At 43.2% G+C, this 24,233-nt stretch overlaps 1 protein-coding gene across 2 annotated transcripts in view; it reads left to right on the top strand.

Moving 5' to 3' along the window:
• The window catches only part of PSMD1 (proteasome 26S subunit, non-ATPase 1), a 74,398-nt gene extending 53,974 nt beyond the window's left edge, over positions 1–20,424 (top strand). The window contains exons 19-25 of one of the 2 annotated variants that reach the window (XM_075031567.1): positions 5,746–5,848; positions 11,121–11,290; positions 13,037–13,129; positions 14,738–14,830; positions 17,193–17,339; positions 19,208–19,362; positions 20,205–20,424. In XM_075031567.1, the coding sequence (XP_074887668.1) occupies positions 5,746–5,848; positions 11,121–11,290; positions 13,037–13,129; positions 14,738–14,830; positions 17,193–17,339; positions 19,208–19,354 (753 nt within the window). In that variant the 3' untranslated portion in view covers positions 19,355–19,362; positions 20,205–20,424. Of the gene's footprint in view, positions 1–5,745; positions 5,849–11,120; positions 11,291–13,036; positions 13,130–14,737; positions 14,887–17,192; positions 17,340–19,207; positions 19,363–20,204 lie in introns of those variants that run through there. The other variant, XM_075031568.1, reaches the window with a different exon arrangement.
• The last annotated feature ends 3,809 nt before the right edge of the window (positions 20,425–24,233 follow it).

Below are 24,233 nucleotides of genomic sequence, written 5' to 3'. Positions count from 1 at the left end.
AGAAATAAAATAACTTCAGAGTTTTGAGAGCTGAGCATTGCAATGCTGATATGCCAGCAATAAACAAAGATTTAAGAATCAAAGTATTTTGGTTTAAAAGAAACCATTTTTCTTGTGAGAGAATGTAGATGTATGCCTTTGGATCACCTTTGCTGTCCTCTTTCCTTTGTATTTGTCTTCCTCTTTGTCATGCTCACTCTTTATTTAAACAAATAATTTAAAGAGTTTAAATAAAGAATTGTCTCTCAATGGAGGTCCCTTGAACTTGCAAGTTGCTTTAGTGCCAAAAGGGGTAGCAAATCTCATGTAAAGCTGATTTGGCCTCTTTGGAGTTGAAACACAATTCCTCCATGTGCAGCCAGCATGACTTTTCCTGACCTCTGTTGATACATTAAAGAACCATATTAGTGCAATATATAGAACAATAACAGGTTTATTTTGTGAAATGGAATCCTAAATTATAGATGTGATGAGATCATTGTAACAGAAATCAATGACAACTTCATTATGTATTTGTGACCTGCAGGGCAATTAAGACAGCAATTTTGGAGACACACTACATGTCTAACATCTTGAATCAAATTTACTTTTTCCTGTATTTGTGTTAGGATAGTTATCTTGGCAAAATGAGAAGATAACAAGCAAGGTCAAGGCTTTTCCTCCACCCTCCTTCAATCATTTTGGCCTATTATCTTTAAGATGTTGGGAAGAAACCAGGACCAGAGTGCTCCCCACCCCATTTAGATGAAATACTAGGTCTTGCTAGGATGCAAGAATGATTTTTGCTATATTCTAGTTGCACCTTGACATTCCTTCATATAAGCCTGTTACTGTTAAATGCTAGTGCATACTGTGTGCTGTTTCAAGAGAGCAAGCGTATGCAGAATAACTTCAGCTTTTGAAGAAGACAGAACATGCAAACAGTTTAAAACCTTTTTTATTAAAAACAGATTCCTTAATACTCTTGTTCTTAAGAACTTGCATTTGCAAAAAGCATCATGCACATCATCTACCACTGTTTCCCTTAGTTACTGTTTGTTAAATCTAATTCTTAACAATCTCATGGGCTTCATGTGTGTGAATGTTGACTGGTGGAGGGAGAAGTGGTAAACAACCTGATAAATGACAGCCCCTCAGGTTTGTGATAGGAAATGGTGCTATATCATTCTCGTGTCTTAAAGCTTGTGTTGCTTCCTCAGTCTTTCAAAGGTTGTGCATTTGGCTTCATTTGAAATCGGTGGCATGTTGTTTTGGCCAGCACTAATTATCAGAATGGTGTGTGTGTATTGTTAGTAAAGATGAAATGAGTCACTGTCTACATTTTAGTGTTCCTCCTGGAAGTCACACAAATAAATTTCTTGATAGCGTTTCCAAATGCTCTAGAATTTTTAAAGTGCTTGAAGATTTCAAGGGAGAAACAGAGCTTGTGGGTTTCATAGCATATTAAATAAACCTATTCAGTAGTTTGGGATGTGCTTGTTGCTGTGGTTTGAAGGAATAATAGTAGCAGATTAAAAGGGCTCTACTACACAAACTCTGGCACATTTTGCTTCAACAGCTTAAGAAATTGCTGTCTATTGACATCTTGCTCCATTCTGTAGGAGGTGAGTGCCCCAACAGCAAAGGCAGAACTGAGCTTTTGTCTTTACTGCTCTTGCTTTCTCCAAAGTGGTGGAGCAATGGTTCCATGTGAGGCTGCTAAAGCACGGTTTCCCCAACAGGAAGGAAAGTTTTCAGCTGGGATCTGATCCAGTCAAAAATCCCGTTCCTGTGAAGCATTTGCTTTATAGGAACAGCCTGAATAAGCATGCAGGCCTATTGTGCATTTGAGTGTTGAGGCAGTCCTTCGATCTGGGTTTGCCTGGTCCCTAAGGACAGGTGGGGTAGTCTCCCACCCTTTCATAGAACAATTTCACTTCCACTGACATTAAAGTAAAACTTTGGAAAGGGCATGCTTGCTCAATACATTTTCCAGGGCTGGCAGTAGTCCATGGCTCATGATGCATAGGTATGCAGAATTTATCTGAAAGCAGAATGGTCTTGATATGGCACTATAAGTTTTGTATTCTTATAAGTAGAGGGTATAAGGACTATTTCTTATTGTAGCTGTTCAGCGCTTGTTCATTGAACACCTGCTCTCATTGATTCCCTGCTGTAACCTGTCCATGTCTCCTGGAGAGTTGGCAATTGGTCTGCTCGGGTTTAGCAGCCAGGTTTTTGTTCCTTGGTCCCTTATTGGTGTCCTGGTTAGCTCACTGCCCTGCACGGTGTCCTGGTGCCTCAGCTGTTGGGTTTCTGGTGGGCTTGTTGCCCAGGTGTTTTGTTCATCTGCTCTGGACTAATGTACGTATGAGTAGGAGTTGTGGAAGGCGTATTAGGGAAAGAATGCTCACAGGGGCAGCATGCCACAACCAGGAGAGGTGGAGGACTCCCTCTGCTAGCTCTGCCTTGCCTTTCCCCGAGTGAGGCGTTTCTGTCCTCTCTTCCAAGGTGCTGCTCTGTCAGACTTCAAATGCCAGCATGAACGTTAGCAGTTCTGCTGGATGTCTTCTCACTTCGCCCAGGGTTTCGTTCTCTGAAGATTTGATTATGGTATAAATTCCAGATTACAGTCCACCGAACAAGCTTTGTAACATCCGTCTGTTTTTAAATACTCCAAACCCAGAAGCTGAGCCCAGAGTCACAGGAATGATGTGCTCTAAACAGAGGCACTGGAATCCTACTGCTCAGTTCAACCAGAGGAATAGTTTTACATGTTATTTCTGTGTCTCTGTGTGTCTGTCCCAAATAATACCTGAAGGCTTTGGTTCATCTAGCCTGCATGTGGTTGCCCTTGATACTGCACGAGGCCCCATTCAAGGTTGCAAATGCAAACTAAGGTATTTTTCCAGTGTACAAGAGGTCAGGCCTAAGAAACAAACTATTTATATTAAACGTGTAAACCTCCTTGTAAGCTTTTATAAATAAAAATTGGGAGAGCATGAAAAAGCATAAATGGAGCGAAGCAAGAGCAGAGTTTGGTCAGTATATCCTGAATAAACCCTGTATTGTGTGTGCAGTATCTCCCTGCCACACATCTGTCTGTGTGGCTGCCCTGAAAATACGTTGCTCCTTTTTCTTAGCTTTAATAAATACAAGGATATTTCACTAGCCTCTTTTTTACGGACAGGGACTAGTAACTAAAAACTTTTTAATGCGAAGGGAATTGGTGAATAGAGAACTAATATTAGCACAGAAATTGTTGGACTTACTTAGACTGAAAAATGGAAATAGCTGCTCTTTTTCCCCTGTCAGTTTTAATAAATGCCTCCTGCTCTACTGGAGAAGTGTTGTTTTGTTCAGCTTCACTGCTCCTGTTCAAAAGTGGCTGGCTGCTCTGGTGCTTCATGGTTGTGGAACTGTTCATTTGTGTGAAACAAAGTAATTTTCATACAGTGGTGTTTAGCAGGTCATGATTTATTTGTATGAATGTTAGTGTCTTTTCACTGTCACAGACTGGTTTAAATCTCATCAGGTGAGATGCCATCTAACCTGTTAGTGCTGAAGAATTTGAGGTGACAGTATAGCTGGATTAGTGGCCGAAAGGGCGAAGGCAGGAAAGGTATTAACCAGACAGTGTCTGTTCCTTTAGGGCACCTGTGTTTTAAGTGGTGTGATGAGTTAATGTGCATTGAGAACTATTTTGCAGAAAACATGCAGTCTTAATTTGAAAGTGTGTAGGGCTAAGTGTGCCCTACCACTAAGTGCTTGCACTAAGTACGTAGGGCTGCCGAGCAGGTTGTGGCTCTTGGGTATAATGCTCATGGGTTGGAGAGGCAACCTCTGTCTTCTCTCCATCCCAGACGTTGGACATAATCTCTCAAAGGTACAGTCTCAACTTCTTACTGCCTCTGGTCAAAAATTCACAGGTGAAATGTGGTGAAATTTATTGCTAGCGTTACCTTGGCTGCAGGAGTACCTCATGGCTCTGATGTGCTTTTACTGGGGAATCTGATCTCGTGCTTTGCTGAGAAACCGCTGCAGTTTGATTTATCCCTTCAGTCAGCTCTCCGTTCTGTTTTGATTGGTGGGGTTTTTTTACCTTGATGAATCCCAGTTTAACAAAACGTTACTCCCAGCACAGTTCTCACGTGACTGACTCAGTTGTACAAATGGTTGGTTTTTTTCACGGATGCGAAAACTCTTTCTGTAAGCGTTTTGAGATTCCCCAGTGCACCCCAAGACAGGCCACGTGTGCTACGGGTGATGCCTGAAGGCTGCTCCTCTGGTGCTCAGGGCTGCCCACCCTTAGCACAGCTCTGGAGCTTGTGGTGTCCTGCATGGACGGGATTCTGGCTGTTCACTGGGTGCTGTTATCAGCCAGAAGGGCCTCCTGAGTGTCATAGCCAGTGTTTAAGCCTCCTTCACTGGTACAGTTAGGTGCTGGGAGCATCAGAGGCTGTGCAAGAGTACATCCCTAGTGGTGGTGTTGAAGCTTGGCCTCTTTGCCTACAGCGGACACTAGGTGTGTTTCACAGCTGAAAGGTAGGACCTTTTTTCAGATGCTTGTCACTGAGGAAATATCACCAGTCTCATGGAGAGGCACATACTCTTTGAATGTGAAAAGTGGCTAGGGGGTTGTGTGGTATTAGGGTTTTATACTTGGAAACTTTTAACTGTGTTTGCAATACTAGAACTGCTTGCTCTCTGTCTGCAGTGGCTGTGTCTGGCCCTACTGCCTTGAGCTAGAAGTTTGCCCTCTCATCTGTGGCTACAGATGTAGGAAGAGAAGTTGGGATACCAGCAACAAAGTGGACCAGTAGTGGGGAGAAGCTTGTTTAAGACATCTTGGAAGAAGCCTTTTTGAAAAGACCCCCTTTGTTTTTGAGCATATCAAAAAGATTCTTCCAGACATGCTGTGGATGGGATGCAGCTTCCCAGGTTTTGACTGGGTTGCAGATTGGGATTTCCTGGTCTGCTTTTTCAGCTATAAAAATTACTTGACCTCTATTGTTGCTCCACTGTATATATTAAAAGACATGTTACTAATTTGTGGTAAAGCCTTAAATATTGCTGGATGTGATACTGTTCAGTCTCTTCAACACTTAACCAGTGAAAGTTGAAGCTGTTCGAAGCAACGACAATAACGTAAGCAAAGGTTTAGCAATTTTCCTTACTAATGTGCACTTAAGAAATTGTGGTGAACATACCGTGGCATAAACTGTTACTTTATTACATATTTTTCTTAATGATTTTCACTTAAAAGGTAGGAATGCAGTAGCAAAATTTGCTCATGACACACTGTAGTTGCATTATCAATACAGCAGAAATATTGTACAGGAAAAATGGAATATGTTTGAGGTTTTCAGCAGTAGGAATTGGAGGAAATTTAATGACTTGTACTGTCACACACCTAATATATAGTAGTTCTTGCTACAAATCCATCAGTTGGTCTTTTATTCCAGTGACGTTCCAGAGATTCTCAGGCTATTCCTGTAAGGCCTGCAAAATGTGGTTTGGAAATGCATGTCCATCCTGACTATTTTAAAATCTCTATATGGGTATCTTCAAGTGGGGAAAGCCTCTGTAATTAATTATTAGTGGGATGACTTGTAGCACCATTGACTAAAGCTGTTGAAAGACAAATGTTGTCCTATGATGCAGAAATCCAGGATGGATGCTTCCATTAAAGACAGAATATTTGGCTCATGCAGTCAGTTTTATAATATCTCTCTCTCTCTCTTTTTTTCTTTTTTTTTAATCCAGGTCAGCCAGTTCAGACAGCTCTATTCCAAAGTGATCAATGATAAGCATGATGATGTTATGGCAAAGTTTGGAGCAATCCTGGCACAAGGCATTCTGGATGCAGGTAATTCCCCAAACATTTAAAGCAGTCAAAATTTCTTAAACTTGTTTGGCTACAATAGCTGTAATAGCAAATTTCATTTGGGAGATGAGGTGCTGGCTTTATGCCTGTTGTGTAATAGTAGCAAGAAATCTCAAATTTCAAGTCATTTTAGTTAATCGAAAGAAAGAAACCCTGTTTTGTAGTCTCAGCTTCTGTCAGCATGCTTCTGTTAGGAGAGACTCAACCCAGTCATTGGGGCAGAATTCGTGTCCAGAAGTCTGGACAAATATGATCTTTTTGCTCTAAGTCTGTTTTGTCACCCTGAATGTTGATTTATAGCACAATAGGTTGCGTCTTTATTTTTCTAAGCACCTGCTCCAGAAATTTGGAAACCCTATAGTATCCAGTCTTCATATTTTGCTTTTTCTGTTAAAACCTGACATAACCACTTTAAATATATATATATGTATTAAATATGTTTTTAATAACTAGGTTTTGCCTCTTTCCTGCTTATTGAGAGGTGTTGCACAAAGAGGAAAGGAAGCGCAGTTAACTGCATCAGTGTTACTTCGGAAGACTCAGTTTCACAGACTACTATCTTTTTCCATCATAGAAAACATCCTCTCATGAGTGTTAATGACTAAATGTTGAGCCAGGGTAGGATTCTCTAAATGCATTAGCATTTCACAAGGACCGAACTCCAGGGCCTATTAAGGAAGGTTTCTGTAAACAAAGAGGACAGACGATGTTTTTTTTTTAATTTTTCCTTCTGCTGGAGTTAAGACTTGTGCAGCGCTGTGTGTGTCAACAGCACCCCCTTTCCAAGTTTCCAAGCACAGTTTCTCCCATCTGGTCTCTCATGCTGTGGCCTTTTCTTGCCATGTACCTCCTTATTCCCTGCGGTGGGTAGAAACAAGCTGGTTTTCCCTGTACTCTGAGATCAAGGTTAGTCCTGAAGTCACATAAGCAAAGGAGTCTCCTATATTTGTCTCTGTGGCATGGCTTAAGCACAGCAGCATGCACTATGGTTACACACAGTGTCTGTATGAAATTACTACATCTCCCCATGTGGTGGGGGGAGAAGAACTTAGGGCTGCCTGCACCTATCTGCGTGGAAGCATGATTAAAAAGCTCTCTTCCTGGTGGGCATGTAGCAGCCAGGCTGCTCTGTGCTCTATGACTAGGGCTACTCAGAGAAGAAAGCAACGGGAACCACCTTCTTTATCTTTCTTGCCTCCCAGATACCCCTCCTGGATCTCAGACTGAGCAATATTCTTGGCACAAGACTGTTGAATAATTTTGGTCATTCCCATACTCATACTGTGTTGCTGGGAAGCCAGAGCCCAGGTGGCTCAGATTTTTTCTCAGCAGTACAGACCTGCTTCGAATTCTGACCTTTAAGACTAAATCATAAAAACGCAGCTAAACCATTATTTGCTTCCTGTGTCACTCATGTATTTTATAATGACTTGGGAACCAGAAGCATCCAGTTTTAATGAACTACATGTGAATTTGTGCCAACTTTAACCTCTTTATTTCTTGCTGAATGACTGGGGGAAGGCTGTGAACTACCCTTTCTTGACCTACTGTAACTTTCATTAGAGCCTCTTAAAAGAATAAATTCTTTTTATCTTTCCCATACAACTACAAGTGCTTATCTGAAACAATGAGCTATAGAATTTAATTATCACTACCAGGAAGAAAAGGTTCTTTGTGTCATCTTGTCACAGTTGGGGCAGTTGAGTTTGGTTTTTTTCGTTGGTTTTGGTTTTTTTTGGGGGGGGGGAAGGAGAAAAGTATAATTCTCTTCCAATGACTTTGATTAGAAGTGCAAGATTTCCAGTGCATGACTGCGAAATGATGCGCTGGAGGTGGGTTTTTTGCTCTGACAACGAGGCAGTCATTAGACTGGTGGTTTCATGGAAGGAGCAGGGTACCTTGGGAGCACTGAAGTGGTAATAAAGAATTTGGTCTTTGTCTAATTCTTAGGCCATAGCAGCTACATTTTTACTTCTTTAATAAAATAAGAAAAATGTAGACACTTAAATTTAATTTAGGGAATTTTTTTCCCCAAAAAACCCTCTGAACTTTTATAATGCTACCCTTCATGTACAAACATGCTCTCTTGTTCCAGGCTGATGACTCCCTTTCTGTTCTTTGCAAAATCAATGTGCTTTATTTTCTGGAGTATATATTTGTAAATGTGAGGTACAAAAGGGATATACTGATGTAATCATGGTGTCAGCATTTTACCTGCTTGAAAACTATTTTGCCCTCTGGACCCTAGGTATCTTCTCTGGTTCTTAATGCCACATTTCTCAATCAGTGAGAAAAAAGGAGGAGTGGCAGTCACTACACAAATATCTATGTAGTATATCTGGAAGATCCTTTTCTTGATATTTGGGAAGGGTTTGGGTGGGGTCAGCAGGGCAATGGGTTGGGGACAGAGTGTAGCATTGGGCAGTGCAGACTGAAGCCACGGACGCTGTTGACAGCCTGATGGTGAATGTACTGGATTCTCCACAGTTTGGAGACATTTGTAAAGAGTGATGAAAAAGAAAGCGTCATCCAAATTACAGAGGAAGGAGTTGTCTGTCTCCCCATTGCTGTCTCTCTAAATATGCATCTTGCATGATGTGTTATATTTTGGATGTTAAAGACTTCAGTACAAAAAATAAACTGATGCATAAGGTCTACTCTCCCACATGTTGAATTCGGTGCTACTGTTTCCCACCTTTCTCCTCCCTGTCCCTGTTCATGAGCTCTTCATGCAAAATTGGGTCTAACTCTGGTAGTTAGGAAAAAAGTCATTATCCTGTGCTAATGTTTTTGTCCATAGATTACAGCTACCTTGTCTTTCATTGCCCAGGTGAATCAGGTCGCTGGCACATGCTGAAATAAACTCTGCTGGGGTTTTGATGCTTGTCATGTGATATTTTGACTTTTCTGTGCTGCTGCTAACAGTTAGAGGTCGTCTTCGTTCACTACATAGATGAAGCAGATTACAAGTCTTTGCTAACAGAGAAAGAAACAGTATGATATAGTTTGAAAATGGGATGCTGCCTAGGCCAAGGTTGGAATCTAATTTCCAAGGTCCACAAAGCATCTTTATCTAATGACTGTTGTGCTGGTATGGTGTCCTGGGCTACGCTGTCAGAGTATTACCAAGTGCCACCATGACTATGTAGAGAGCGAGTTCCTCAAAGTATATAAATCATTGGCATCTGCTTGCTGCACTCCCCCTCTTGTTAACTGACATTAAACTTGAGCCAGCAAATCCTCATAGCCTTTAGAACAGCCACTTTAATTCCAGCAAACCTTGCCACAGTGACAGTGTGAATTCTGGGAGATGGACCTTACATTACTACCCAAGGAGCCCTGAAAATTTTTCTTGTGTGGTTTTTGAATTATTTTTTTTTCAGGCATCATGTCACAGCTTTCATCCATCCAGCCAAAGATCTGGAATGTGTTTCCTTTCAGGCTGTCAGGGCTGCTACTTAATCATGACGATAAATCACAGTTGTGCAATTTCATGTCTCCCCACCTTTCCTGCTCCCTGCAAAATCCTGGGAGTGAGGATGGGCTGTGTGTGGGTGTAAAACAGCAGAAAGAAGTTGCATGACAGCATCTTTTGAATATGAAATCTGTTACTCATCCAGGAAATTCCAGAGATTGGATAATATAATTCTAAAGGTTGAAATAAATTCTGAAAATTAAAGTCCAAAAGTTTGATAAAGTCTAGTTAAGCTGCTTATGCAGCAGTCACTGGCTGCTTGATCCAGAATATCTGCAGGTTACTGACTTGGCCCTTATACAGTGATGCAGTGAAGAAAAGTTCAAAATAAAGATGTGGGAGAAGACCAGAAATTTGAGTGTGTGGTGTTTGACATGTTTAAGGATAGCACAAGACCTCAGGCAGTCCCTCGTTAATGCTGTGGCAAATTTGAGTACAAGGGTGAGAGATTGGTATTGGAGAAAATAATGAGAAGCAGAACAGACCTAGTAGTAGTAAAAGACAAGACCATATCATTGCCATTTTTCAAAGAGGCGGCTGGAAGGAGTTCTCTAGTCAAACAGCAGGAGATCTATTGCTACCACAAAAGGAAAACCAAGGAGACAATATGTATGCAGAGTATCCTACAGGAGGGCATAAAAATCCCCCATTTTACACTGCTTCTCCTCGGACTAACTGACAGATACCTAAGATGAGATTATTGTTACATTCAGGGCTTTCACTAGTTTTGGCAGCAAAAATTAATTTTGCTTGTCTTTAAAACTCAGACAGCTCCATTGCTCCCTGGCTCTATCGAGGTGGCTGTTTGTGCAAGGCAGGGGATTGCTACTCCAGTTTGGAATCCCAGTTTGGGATTTTCAGCTACAAAGCGCCCCAAGTTTGCAACAAGTGGGTGTTTGTATTTTAACAAAGTTAACTTCCCTGCACCTGGTCTTGTCAGCAGTAATGATCTTGCCTGGTGGCCTCTTCAACTCAATTCACTGTGTTCATCAGAAGACTGAAGATCAGATTAACACTTCCTCACTCTGTCTGCAAGCCCAATCTTTCAGTTTCATTTCTAACTGGATGTTTCTGCACTACATCAACATATGGAGTTGTATGTATATGTTGTACTTTGCAAGTACCAAGCTAAGACTTGGTTGTCTGGCAGAGATGTAATTTTGCTGCAAAGACTGCAGGAGCTTGTCTCTTTGCTGCTGAGATTGATAACCTCTAGAAACAACTTCTGAAGTTGCTGCTGTTTACATTTTTTTCTACTGAGATGGTGTAGGATGAAAACCTAGGCATATTTCTTCTGAAGAACTGACAGTTCAGGGAGGCAGCCACAGAAATAAAAGTTTCTGTATGCACTGTCTTTGTATACACTCTTTTTCTTGTTAGTCTTGACTTGTGGATCATCTATATGCTATGTTTTAAAATGGCTTATTGCAAAGGTTTGCCTTTTTCTCCCCTTCTCCCTGCCTTTTGCATTGTACTTTTGTTTAGCCTGTATCCTGGCAAAATGAGTGTGGAAGGGCTGTATTCGTTGATTGTGTTTGGGTAATATCTAGCAGATAGAGTAGTTTGGTTGTTACGCTGCCCATCTGTTTTACTATGTAAGCTGAGATCATAGTAAAAGAGGGAGGTGTGTTCCAGAGGAGAAAGCTGACAGCATTGTGGTCTGGATTGTGCTGTGTAGTCCTCTTCACAGCAGCAGCTTTAGAGATGCATTGCTCACATGTCTTTGTGGAGTACGTAGGAATGCATTCATTAACTTATTTCATTTATGATTCCTTACAGGGGGCCATAATGTAACTATTTCACTGCAGTCGAGGACAGGACATACTCATATGCCTTCCGTGGTGGGGGTTCTGGTATTCACCCAGTTCTGGTTCTGGTTCCCCCTGTCACACTTCTTGTCACTGGCTTTTACCCCAACCTGTGTCATTGGCCTTAACAAGGATCTTAAGGTATGTAATGAGTAGAGAGGAAAAGAGGTGCTGATAGCTGCTTGAAGACTCAGTAGTCTGGGAGGGGTGTGCATTGATTTATTGGTTTTTTTTGCATGTCTCCAGCCTGTTTGTGCCAGAAAAGACACTAACTGGAAGAATTCTAAAAAGCAGGCTTAAATTGCAGAGCTGGTGGTGGGAATGGGGACAAGAAAAATGTAGAGAGCAGAATTTGACCCCTTTACTTCAAAGTAGCTTACAAAGAAAGGAACTCTAGTCAGTATATGTGGACAGAAACCACCCCATTATCACTCCAGAAGGTCAGGGTTATTTAAAAAAAAAAAAAAAAAGTGTGTTTCTCCCCTGCCCTCCCAAATAAATTATGTGGTGTTCTCTGCTAGGAAAGCTAGTAGTGGGAAAACAGGATCTGTTTGGATTCCTTGGGGGATAAACATTAAACCAAGCAGTCATGGGTACTGCACTTTTCTTACGCATCTATTCTTCCAGCTGATCAGCTGTGGTATGGCCCCTGCAAGCTGTGTACCATCCTGGGTCTCCTGTGCTGAAGAACTGAGCTTGTAACTTCCACAAAAAAAAGCTTCTGAATGTGGCAGTGCAGGGGTGTGCAGCCCCCTCCGGTCATTGCTGCAGGGTTATTCTGTGATGCACAGAGCATGCATAGGTCTGGGTTGCTCTTAGTCCCTCTGTGGGATTGAGCCAGCTTGCTGGATTGCAGCCCCTGAACCAAAACCTTAGGGCTCTATGTTGCTCTTCATCACCTGTCTTGGGCTGAACATCAAGTGAATCTACACACAGCTCAAAATTCTCACTGTGTTTGAAGAGAGAGGTTTGCACGAAAATGCCCTTTTTTTTTTTTTTTTTCCCCCTTCTCCTGTTTTCTCTTCTCTCTGTCCTGAATACTTCACAGGGGTTGCATTGCTGCTTGTCTCTGTGCCTCCCTGGTGGTGATGGGCTCAGTGCCTTTTTGGCTGCTTGGCTGTACTGCCATTTTGACTCCCTCTCCCCATCCCTTAGAGTTTCCAGGGAGTCCAAACAGTGGTAGGTCAAGTTATGTTGTATAACTTGGCTTGCATACTAAAGCCAGCTACAGGCTGGATGTATGTTATGGGCTGCACCACACCCACCTTGCTTCCTCAGAGTCCCTGTTCTATTGTTGCTCCGTGATCTGTCGTAAAGGAAGAGAGTTAAGATACTGCAGAAATTGATTCAGTTTAAGAATTTGGATTGGCTGTCAAAAGATGCTTTCTGCCCTTGCTTAAGTAGCTGAGAGTAAGACAATATGTGACCTTGGTAACTGACCCCCAAAATGTACTGTCCTTTTGCAAGAGGTGAATGTCAGTCAGTGCTTGGTTTGCCCTAGCGTGCATTGACAGAGCAGATCTTCACTTAGATCTTAAACCAATTTTGTGTTAATACAAGCAGGCACAGCAACAACATCAAAACCACAAAAGCTTCGAAACAATGAAAACAAAGCATGGTGTGAATAGCGTGGAGCGTATGGAGAAGGCTAGGAGAGCTTGCCAGAGTCAAATTATAGAATAATTAAATAACATTGTTCTAGTTGAACTGTTGCCACTGATAACAGTTTCTCAGCTTCCGGAGGGGGAGAAGGGGAAGCTTGTATTCTTTAGAGGATCTGTGTATGTCTCTGCTGGAAGGAAAATGAAGCTAAAGTAATTATTGGGCTGTGGATTTTTTTCCCCCCGCTTTTCTCATCTCTAACAATTTTTTAACTGTTTATCTTAGATGCCAAAAGTCCAGTACAAGTCCAACTGTAAGCCGTCCACATTTGCCTACCCCCCACCTCTTGAGGTACCAAAGGAAAAGGAGAAAGAAAAGGTATTTGGGCTAGCTTTCTGTGTTGTAAAGACTAATCCTGTTTCTCCCACCTAGTATAAATATTGACTTTGGCGGCAATAACAGGGAATCTAAAGAGCGAAAGAAAAATTGGCAGGCGCGATTGTCTCTGAAAGAGAATTCTAGCTATTTTTTCCTATTTTTGTGCCTGGGACTGTTGCTGATCATGGCATACAAGCGTGGTGCTACGGAGTTGCTGGAACCTCCCTCATCTCCAGTGATCAAGCAGAAGCATTGATTAAAAAAACTGCTTTCCATGCCCTACTGATTTCTATGTGTGTATCATGCAGCACCTAGCACAGCAGGGTCCTTGTCCGTGACTTGGGCACCAAAGTGCTACTGCAGTACAAACATTGAGAATGTTAAGTGGGATGCTTCTCAAATAGTCCCATATGGAAGGACAGAAGCGTACCTTGTCTCAGGGCAGTGGGCTTGTGCTAGAATAATAGCTGTCAGGCCCATGGACTGCAAAAAGGTAAGTGTGGAACTGAGAATATCTAGGTATTGAAAAGGAAGAGATGAGACCTGTGGGATGACAAGTGGGACAATAGTGGAAGTAATTTGTCTCCTGGTGCAGGATGGTAAAAGCTGTTGAGCAGACCACAGCAGCAGGCAGAGCAGCCCTTAGGGAGCAATTGCAGCAGTGGAGACCTCAGGCATGTCATGCTGATGAATGACATTGTGTGAAAACTGTAAAACATTTTACCAGAATTGAATGCTGGGCAGGACAGATTTCTGAGCCACCGAGTAACCCAGAAATTAACTCTAATGAAAGGCAAAGCTCAGTGCTCATAGCTGCTTTTTCACCTTCGGAATAGCGTGGGAATTGGACAAATCCTTTCTCTTTTAAACTTCCCTGACCAAAATTAAAATGTGCCAAGATCCCACATTTAGCCTAGAAAGCCTCACCAGCAACATGACAAATGCAATAGCTCCCTGTCCCTCTCAGAAAGTTACTGTCTTACAGAGACAGTTACTGTGGATAGAGATATGCTTACCAGAAGGGAGATGTGCTGAATTCTTGTATTCGAGTGTTGCTTCTGGGTACTTTCTGGCTCAGGAGTGCCAAAGCCTCCTGAGGGCTCCTCCATAGGGCATTTTTCGTACCTACTTCTTTAGATCAATGAGAAACACAGCTGTATGATTAGGACAGTGCAACAGCTTTAGGTCATTCTAAAGAGTATCTGTATACATGTTTCTTTACCTTGGAGACTCTGGCAACAGGTTTTCCTGTAACAACAATTCCGTTTGTTGCTCTGTTAAAAATAAATAAAGAAACCTCTCATATAGAGACCTAGGCAGTAATGATTAATCTCTAAATTAGGAAGTTTGCTCTCCTCCTGCATATGTGGCTGGACCCAGTCTGCATTCATGGCATTTTTTTGTCCCATCTGCGCCATTTATTTGCTTTAACGGTGGTGTATTTCTGTCTCAAACAGAGCAGTGGGTAGGAAATGGAATTGATCTTACTGACACCTCCACTGAGAACTGACCTAATACTGATTTCCCTTTGTTCCCCTGCCTGGGGAGCTGAAGCACAGTGTACAGTGTTGCTGTCATGCTGAATGCCTCCTATGTTGGCATATCCAGGTTTCCACTGCTGTGCTGTCCATCACTGCAAAAGCCAAGAAGAAGGAAAAGGAGAAGGAGAAAGAGAAGAAGGAAGAGGAGAAGATGGAAGTGGTGGGTGCAAACATTGAAACTTAAATGCCTTCTTCCCACCCTTATAAATGTGGAAGGTGTGTCATGAAAGCTGGTACCCACTTAACGCTGTCCCCCCTGCCACCCGTGTTAGTTCTGAGCAAAACATTAACACACGTTTCAGTGTACTGCATATATAGGTTAGCATCTTTACTGTGTGTGTGTGTGTTGGTGTGTTGTTAAAAGCAAGAGGTGGTATTATTTGTGAATCCATTATTTCTGAGAAATAAAATCTTTCTCAATATTGTTAATTAACTGACTTCCTTAAAGGCAGAAGCTTGTTTTGATAAAATTTATGTGCCTTTAACTATATGAACCTTTTGTGCATTATTTCATTGCCTGCTGTTTCTAGGCCAAGGGAATTTTAGCCCTTATGCACGTACTTTTCTTATTAAAGTGGAAAAAGTCTTAGTAGTTTCATGTCCTTGGTATCTCTGACCTTTTAAAAAGGACTCAACATTGTAGCAGTTGTTTGGTAGTGTCTAATTCAGTTGAGAGTGCTGAAGAGTTTAAACTTTCTGGTTGTGCTCATGCTTAACCCCCTATACTGAAATGTTCACCTTTTTGGCAGCAATCTCTTATGTGCTTTGCCCATCCATCAAAATGCGAAACATTTATCCACACCCAGCTCAGAACCAGCTGAGCTTTGAGCACAGGAACCATACGCTGCTCGGTGGTTATGGTGATTGCTTTGGTCCTCTGCTTTCTTTCAGCTCATAGACTTGACACTGGAACTTATCATCATCATCTGTGAATAATGTGTCATCCTGGAGCAAGCTGAGGGATAGAGAAATGACTGGATAATGAATTCTTGGTGGTTGCTATAATGTGAAAAACATTTGGCAGCTAAAATCCTTGCTGTACCCTAACAAAGGACCCTTCCTTTTGTGCTCTGCTAACAGATGCAAATATGCCAAGAACAACTGTAAGCTGAAAATGACATATGCTGACAAGCTCAGTAGAAACCTTTCTGATTCCCCTTTAACATCTATGTGAGAAAAGCAGCATGGTCAAGGAATTTTTGGCCTCTTTAATTTTAAAAAGAAACACACAAATGGTATGTGAAGGGGTTGTGGCCTAAGATCAAAGGTGTATGTGTAAAATAACCTTCCTAGACCTACTTAGGTGTGGCCATGTTGTAGGCACTGAACTTCATCCAGTTGGCCCAGAAAATGAATCTTCTCATGCATGCAAGGTAGAATGTCTGTTTTTTGTGGTTTTGCTCCTTTATCAAAGTTTCCTTGTCACCAAGCACTGCTTTTTCTTAGAATTACTCTTACAGTGCTATATACTAAGCAAAATGTGCCTAACAGATGCATTTTTCTCCTAAAATTGCTACAACCTACAGTTAAGTACAGGTGTTGAGAGGAAGCAATATATTAGAAGGGATTCACTGTCGTGTCTGTGTGTGTGTACTCTCCAGATGTCTGAAAAGTTTTCTTGGTTGAATCAAGCAGAAAAACGAAGACAGTAAAAAGGGAGCTTGCTGCCACCTGCTGTGTTTGAGTTGAGTGTTTTGTCATTGTCCTAATGTTTTAGAGCTATAATTGCTTTCCTGTTTTTCTCTTATGCCTGTTACATGACTAGTAGTCCATAGCTTCCAAGAGATCTGCACAGCAACGAGCAGTTGCTGCATCAGAGAAAGTCCTGTCTGCTGTTACAGGGCGTGCCATGCATTTGGTGGTGTTCCAGATCATTTCCTATTGGTTGTTATCATCTTTTCTGCTGTCTTTTTTGGTTGCAACTCAGATGTTCCTGAGCAAGAGGGAAAACATCATCCATGTTCTTAAGTATGTAAAGGATGCTGTGTTTTTTCCTTCTGAGATTTTGCCTCTAGCTGCTGAGTCATTGGTAAAGGAGGGCTTAACTGCAATTCCCTAGGGAGTCACTGAGGTCGAGTCATTTTGGTTGAGCTGCTGTCACTACCAGTAGTGTGAAATGTCAGTGATAGCTTTAGAGCTCTGAAAATACAAGGGCAGCTTCTGGCAATTTTCATGTGCTCAGTAATGATATTAAAGAATCTTCAGTTGTGAACAAAAAGCGATTGAGTTTACAGAAAAAGTATTAGAAAGGGAAGCTAGAGGTAAACTGTTCCACTACCATCTCTTGTTGAACTTACTTTCATCTGCATTTGAGAGGGAGGCATTGCCTTGATGAGGGTACTTATATCCACACTGGCATTGCCTGTGCCAGCTGATAGATACATGTTAGCTTGTTCTCAGCAGAAGAATCGTTTCTAACCTCACTCTGGAATTTCTGCCTGGCTGTACCTTACCCTCCTGAACTGTGAAAGGTTTAGAGATTACTGTTAAAATCATGTTGATGTTCTCCTCCCCCTCCACAGGATGAGACTGAAAAGAAGGATGAAAAAGAAAAGAAAAAAGAGCCTGAACCCAACTTCCAGCTTCTGGACAACCCAGCCAGAGTCATGCCTGCTCAGCTCAAAGTTCTCACTATGACAGAGAGCTGTCGATACCAGCCTTTCAAACCAGTAAGTGTCACCTTCCTAGTCCATGTGCTTGACAGAGCGTTCCCAGTGCTGGGCTTGTGCGTAAGGACCCAGAAGCTCTGTGGGTACGTGAGAATGCCACTCACAGCTGGTGCATCACTGTGATGTGTTACAGAGATTTGCAACTTCACTGTTGTCATATTTGCTTTTTAATGCCCGCTCTCCGAATGTTTACATGCATTTCTAGCTGGGAGAAAGCCAGAGCTGCTGCAAACCTTTTCACCCTGCTAATGCTGCTTTATTTTTCCTTATTCTTCTACATATGTCAAACACTGCAACATGGAAACCGATCAGACATACTCTGTGTATTAATGACATTGCTGAGAACGTAAAGATGGAGCCATGATCTTTACAATGGGCTGAGAAGTTGTACAGGCTCATTGTCAAAGCAGTGAAATACATGAGGACTTGTGCTGGAGTTTTATTATCCTGCAGTGGGATTTATACCCAAATGGAGGAGGTTTTTTCATTAAGTAGATTTCCTATTTGGTTATATCTGACCTTAGAAAAGTGCCTTCATCTCCTGTTAAGATAGAGAATAGACAGCATGTGATTGTCAGATGGAGAATGAAAAAGATCTTTTAGCATTACGCCCAAGGGGTAACTAACTTTTCTGTGAGATGCTCAAATATATTGCAAACCTAATAAGCTTGCTCCTGACCTCTAAATCTCCTGAGTCAAATTCTTCTGGCCTTTATTTTTGTTCAAGAAATAACACCCTTGACTTCCCCGTTTTGCAGGATTATGCATGGGAAAATGGTGTTCAAAAGTAGTAATTTTTTTTCCAGGAAAATAGTCATGTTTTTAATAAATGGATTTCCTGGAATTCTATCAGCACATTGGAATTCGCTGTGCATCGTTCCCTTTTGAAATGTCTCCTTTAGCAAAGCTGTGGAAGGATTTTTTAGTTTGTACCCATTAAAAAGAAAGAGGAGGTGATACAAGTGGTACTTCGATTGGGAAGATCTGCTGTGTGGTCCAGTAAGTGTCCACTCATGCAGCTGAAATGTGGAAGTATGTAGCTGTTTGCTTCACTTTCAAAAAAAGCCGAGTCCTTGGTGAGGGGAGTGCAGTTTCCTGCCTTAAACCCCCATAAATAGGTTTTGAAGAGAACAGAGCAGTGCAATTTTTTGCTGGGATTATGGTGTGTAACCAAGGAGGCTCTTGAAAAGGAGCTGTTCTGGACCTTTGCTCTGCTTTGGGGAATGCCAGAGTGAAAGGCCTCTTTGAAATGCAGTTTATAGCCTGGAATCCTGCTGTGGTCAAAGCCCTGATCCCATCCAGGCGTGACACAGCACTGCCTCTTCATACCTTGTGTTTCAGTCCTGGGGACGCACAGATTTGCTTTAGCCTGCCAGGATGTTTGATTGTGATCTTTGTAATTAATTCCCCTTTGTTTTTACGAGGCTTTGCTAATAGGATTCCTCAGTTGGTGGAAGCTGGTGATCAGATTAGTCTCTGTTTCAGATAGCCTCCTGGGAGGCAGCTACACAGAGAGGCTTCAGTAAGCTTTGTTGCCCTGAAAAGATGAGCCTTATAAAGCAATTATGGTTCAATTAGTTTTCATGTGGAAAGCCCCAGACTGGGACTGGGGTAAAGCTGTGAATCCAGATGCCATTTTCTATTGAACTGAGACTTAGGTAGTGGAAATAAAAAAGGTAGCTGGGATAGGCTCTGTCTGTTCCATCCCCTTATCAGGCAGGGATCCAGGTGAGTGTCAGACACTTTGCTCTCTGAAGCTCATTCCTGCTATGGTGTCTCATATGGCCTAGGATAAACACTGTGGCCACAAACACTCCACCATGAGGCAGAGGCAAGCAGCTCTAATGCTTACTGCACTTGTCTTGCAGCTTTCCATTGGAGGCATCATCATTCTGAAGGACACCAGTGAGGATATGGAGGAGCTGGTTGAACCTGTGGCAGCTCATGGTCCGAAGATCGAGGAAGAGGAGCAGGAACCTGAACCACCAGAGCCCTTCGAGTACATTGATGATTAAGACCTGAGGTACAGTGCAGTGTGCAGAGTCACCTTTATTAATCCCAATGAAGGAAAAGCCTCTTTGGATCAACTGAAGCAGTTACCAGCGCTCAGCACTCTTGTTTTAGCTCTTTGGCAGCTTCTGCACCAGATTCAGAAATATGCTCTGTCCCCATTTGAAGAGTTTGGCAGCAATAAAAGAGAAGTCCACTCTTGCGGATCAGGCCTGACCCAGTTGTACTGGATCTGGTCTCTAATCTCACAAGCCTGGCTACTCTTGAGTAGAGCCTCACTGGGCAGAGTTAGAGCAGTGCATGGTGTCAGAGGCAACAGCTGAGCTGGGAATAATCAGCTCATGAAAGATGGTCCCAGAGGAGCAAGTGGTTTATGTAACAAAGCTGTCATCTACTTGACCTCAGTGTGGCAGGATTGGTCAAAAGAGAACTGCTACTCTGCTTTCTGAGGTTGTCTTGTCTTTCCAGCAATTCTTAGCAGAATTTAAAGACAGTCCAGTCATGGGCTTTGTGGTGTTCTCTGGGCCTGACATAAGGATACTTGTAGATTTGTTCCAGGCAATGAATAGTGCAGTTCTCAAGGTACTTGGTTAAAGTGCCTGAACTGATGTACAAGTTTCTCACTGAAAGACAGAAACCCTGTTGCTTTATTTCCAAATATGGGCTGGCATGTCCCAGTGCTCCCAAGAGCAAAGATTATGCACTTGAATTGGTGGATGGGCAGGAAAACAAACTCCTTGCTAATAACTGTAAATGTTGCGTCAGTGGCAGGGTCGGGTGAGTGTGTGGGGCCAACCACAAGAAGCCTTAGTTAAATATGTTTGCTCTTCTGGTTTCTCTCTCCCCCTCCTCCAGGATCATGTCCTCTAAAGAAGACACTATGCTTGATACCAGAAAGACAGACATGAAGACCTTCCTATCGAGATCTGCTGTTCAGTGCATGCAGCCCCAATCTGTGCTGAGCTAAAGCTGATAGTCCGTGTTTTATGGCTGAAGAACAGATATATGCTATTTAGTGTACTCTTTCACAAAACCTTGTTTTCAAATAAATATATTAAAAACTCTTGACAGAAAACTTGCTGCTTTAAAAAAAAAAAAGGAAGCCTAACAAACTTCTTTTCTGCTCACCCCAAATGTTAAAAACTAGACCCAAGTCCTGCATTGTCCTCCAGCAAAGCTTGACTGACTCTGCTCTTCTGCAGAGTCATTGGGATCTGTGCACGTCTCTGCTTTCTCTAGCACTTGTTTAGGCTGAGCAAGGTCACCAGCTCCAGTCTGGCCCAGATGTAGCACTGATGCTACAGAGAGGACAGGTCTGTACTTGCCAGCAGCTGTCCAGATGAGGTCTGCTTCCAAATTACCTCTGTGATACTGACTTTGCACTGATCTTCCCCCTTGCTCATCCTGGTATTTTGTGTGTGTGACAGTGTGGGACTGAGAGAAGGGCTCTGGGTGTTAGTGATGGGGAAATGGGGGTGTGTTTCTTTCTGTTTCACAGAATTCCCTTTTTTTTCCTGTGTGCTTTCACTGCTTTCACCAAATATGAACATAACTGATGCGAGCAGGCAGCTAGAAATACGTTACAGGCCTAGATGGGGTGAATCCAGACATGCAAGTTGTTACACTGATGTGCATCATTAGCCAAGGTGGGATTTACAGTCAGGGTTATGGAATGAGCAGCAGTCAGAAGGAAGGAATGCTGCTCAACCGTTTGCTGACCAGCCGGCCTTTCACCTGTTGGGCTGTAACGCTTCAAAGCATACGTCACCAGTGAGCCCTGGTCAGCTGTAAACCAAATGCTGGGCGAAGCTCCATCATTTGAAACAGCACGTAAATGAAATGAGATTTTTGTTGTATGTATGTTGGGAATATTTTGCTCCATGTGAACATACCACAAGCTCATATGCATCGGTAAAGATGGAAGACAAATCTTGCATGTAGCGCCTGGGAGCTTTTCCAGCAGATGGTTTATTTTGGTGAATGTTACTATAGCAATAGAATAGTCTGCCTTTGTTCTCCACAAAGCTTAAGCAATACAGAGCAGAGGTATGGGACTGAAAGCCAATTTTGAGTCCTAGGCTTCAGTCAGAAATCCCTGAAGTTGAAATGTTGTTTCAATGAGGGTGCTGGTCAGAGCTCGCAGTTCTCAGCATGATCCAGATCTGTTCTCCCATGGAGCAGAGTCAAGAATGAACCTGAAATGGCTATAGACAGTGTTACTGTCAGTGAAACTGGAAACAAAGAGGGAATCACTGCTTCAATTCCGTGGTCATTCAAAGTGAGACCTGGTATTGTGGTGCAAGAAACAGAAACTGGACAAATGTACGTCGTGTGTCTTTCTGGTGCTGTAATCCCTTCCCTTTGAATGGGTACCTGTATCCCTTACTCCTGTGTGTTCTGCTGATGCCAACCAGTGTGGTATGTGGTGTTTTTCAGGTAATTTGTTAGAAATGCCTTGTGTCATCTTGCAAAATACTGTGTAGAGGGGAGGACATTAGGAGGAGAAATTAAAACTCTTCAGGTCATTCAGCAACCTGCCAGACAGCTAGATCTTGCTGGGAGATTTCTAGAGTCCGAGTAGAAATGCTGGGAATAACTGGCTCAGAAGGACCTGAAGTCCTATATTTATGCCTTGGCCGAGCTGTGAACAGGCTGCTTCTATTCACAGGACTTTTTGCCAAGCCTTTCATACTGTAACAGACATTTCAGGGTAGCCAGTATATTCCTGGTGCTTGGAAAGGTTTGGTTCTCAGTGTGGCTGTGTAAATCTACGCACAGAGCAGTTACCACTGGGCCATGTACTGCCTGGGGCACCATCCAGGAGACTTGAGTCTTGTGCTAAATGATTTTCTTGTCCCTGTAAGACCACTTCTGCCCCTGGCAGTGATGTTTCCCAGAGCCCCCTTGGCACAAGTGAATGTAAACACCTCAGATAACCCTGAACTGATTTTTGAGCTGCTGCTCTGGGGCCATGCGGTAAGGTTACACTCAGGCAGTCAGATTTTTAGAGGAGCTTTTGGTGGCTGTGGAAGAAAAAGGCCATGTGTGCTAGGCTGGGGACACCAGGAGAGACATCTCGGAATTGGCCTGTCTGTTCTTGCTTTCCCTGGTCTGCTGCTCACAGTGTTTTCTCTCCACTGTGTAAACGCACGTGGGAACTGCATGTTTTAGGATTGAGAACACAAGCAGAAAAGCATCCACTGCCTTGGCTTTCCCCCATGGCTGTTCTGTTTTCATGCTTGGGAGAACGTCCTGGACAGGAGTTGAGGGGAGGGGGGAAAGGAGCTGGAGGAGTGTTGACAGAGGTGGCCGCTGGTTAAAGGGTGAAGCAAATGTATTGGCAATGTGAAGGAGGAGAGGTGACAGCCATGCAGCTAATTGTGAGTTGCTGTAAGCTGAGCAGGGAGCGGGAAGGAGCAGCTCGATGGGATGGTGCTCGAGGGCAGACGTACTGCTCCTCTGGATAAGAGCAACCATGAGGAGTGTTTTCTAGCAAGTGCAAATCAACCTTTTGCCTGAGCGCTGGTGATTGAGAAGTGGCTCCTCTCTTAGCTGGAGCATGTGTGGTAAGTGGATTCCAGGGGTTTCAGCCTGTTTGCACCTCTCTCTGGAGAGAAGGCTGTGCACACGATGAACGGCTCATTGGTTGCTCATGCATTTGGTATCAGTAGATGGGGTTTCCCTTTGGGGACTTCCCCAGCTGAGCTCTGCAATTGGAGCCTGCTCTGCTGTGGAGCACCCAGGTCCTTCCCAGCTTCCCACGCAGTGGGCAACCCCTCAGGTACGTGTGCTCAGGTGCCGTAAGTTCATAAAGGATAAACTTCTTCCACCCACGCTGCAGCTTGGGAGGATGCTGGTCCCGTGCCTCGGTGAGGCATGTGTCTAGCTCAGGCTGGTTTCACTCAGGGGGCACTGCTTAAAAGACTCCAGACAGCACAAGGACAAGAGGTCCTGCGGGGCGTTTTTGAGAGTTTGTGGTACAAAAACAATGTGTCCTGACTATAGAATGATCCCATACATGTGATATTTTTTTTTTTTCCCCAACTTCTGTGTATTTCTTCAGTTTACCTATCAGGCTGCTGAGGATGCTGCTCTGTGACCACCTGAGGTGTCGCATGGCGCTTGGCTGAGGTGCTGAGCTTTGCTCAATTGCCAAGGTGCCACTTGAGAAATTTGGAAATGGCCAACCTGTGACTTTGTAAAAAAACCACACAAAGAGGCTGTAACAGCCCTAGGAGAGTTCAAGTAAACCTCTAGGAAGATTCTAGAAAAGTTCTGGAGATACAGCAGAAAACCTCTAGAAGACTAGAAAAACTAACAGTGAACAGCCAGGAAACCTCCAGAAATCTTCTGGAAAGACGCTAGAAAACCTCTGAGAATGCTCTGGAAGGCCTTCTGGGCTGGATCCTGCCCCCATGCTAAGGCATCTGACCAATTTCCCTGGGGACAGATGGGGCCAGTAACTGCAGGGACTGGCTCAGTGCTGTGCTTGGATGAGGGAGGCCACTGCTGGCTTTCTGATCTCCAGTTTGGAGAAGGCATGGTGGGAGCCTGGAAAGCTTCGCTGCTGCTTTAAATAATATCAGTTAGCCACAGTGACTCATTAGCGCTGATTTTTTAGGAAGTGCTGCTCTCCTGGGCTTGTCTGGGGATGCTGCGGAGGGACCCACCCTTGGGGTGTTTGCCAGGGGCTAATTGGACCTAATGCTCCTGGGTTTGTTAGAGGGAGAGGCTGAGGTGACAGGAAGCATGCTTCTGTCCCTCCTGACTAATGGGTCTCATCCCCCTTAACCCTGCTGAGAAATACATCACTTCAAAAGCATGCTGCTTCTGACAGATCCGAGTCCCTCCAGGAGGCCCTGCGTGGACCGAAACAGGGATGGG

Source organism: Buteo buteo, chromosome 7 (assembly GCF_964188355.1).
Source record: "Buteo buteo chromosome 7, bButBut1.hap1.1, whole genome shotgun sequence".
Classification (NCBI taxonomy): domain Eukaryota; kingdom Metazoa; phylum Chordata; class Aves; order Accipitriformes; family Accipitridae; genus Buteo; species Buteo buteo.
The sequence above is the reverse complement of the archived record's forward strand: the minus strand, read 5'-3'. Positions and strand labels throughout refer to the sequence as shown.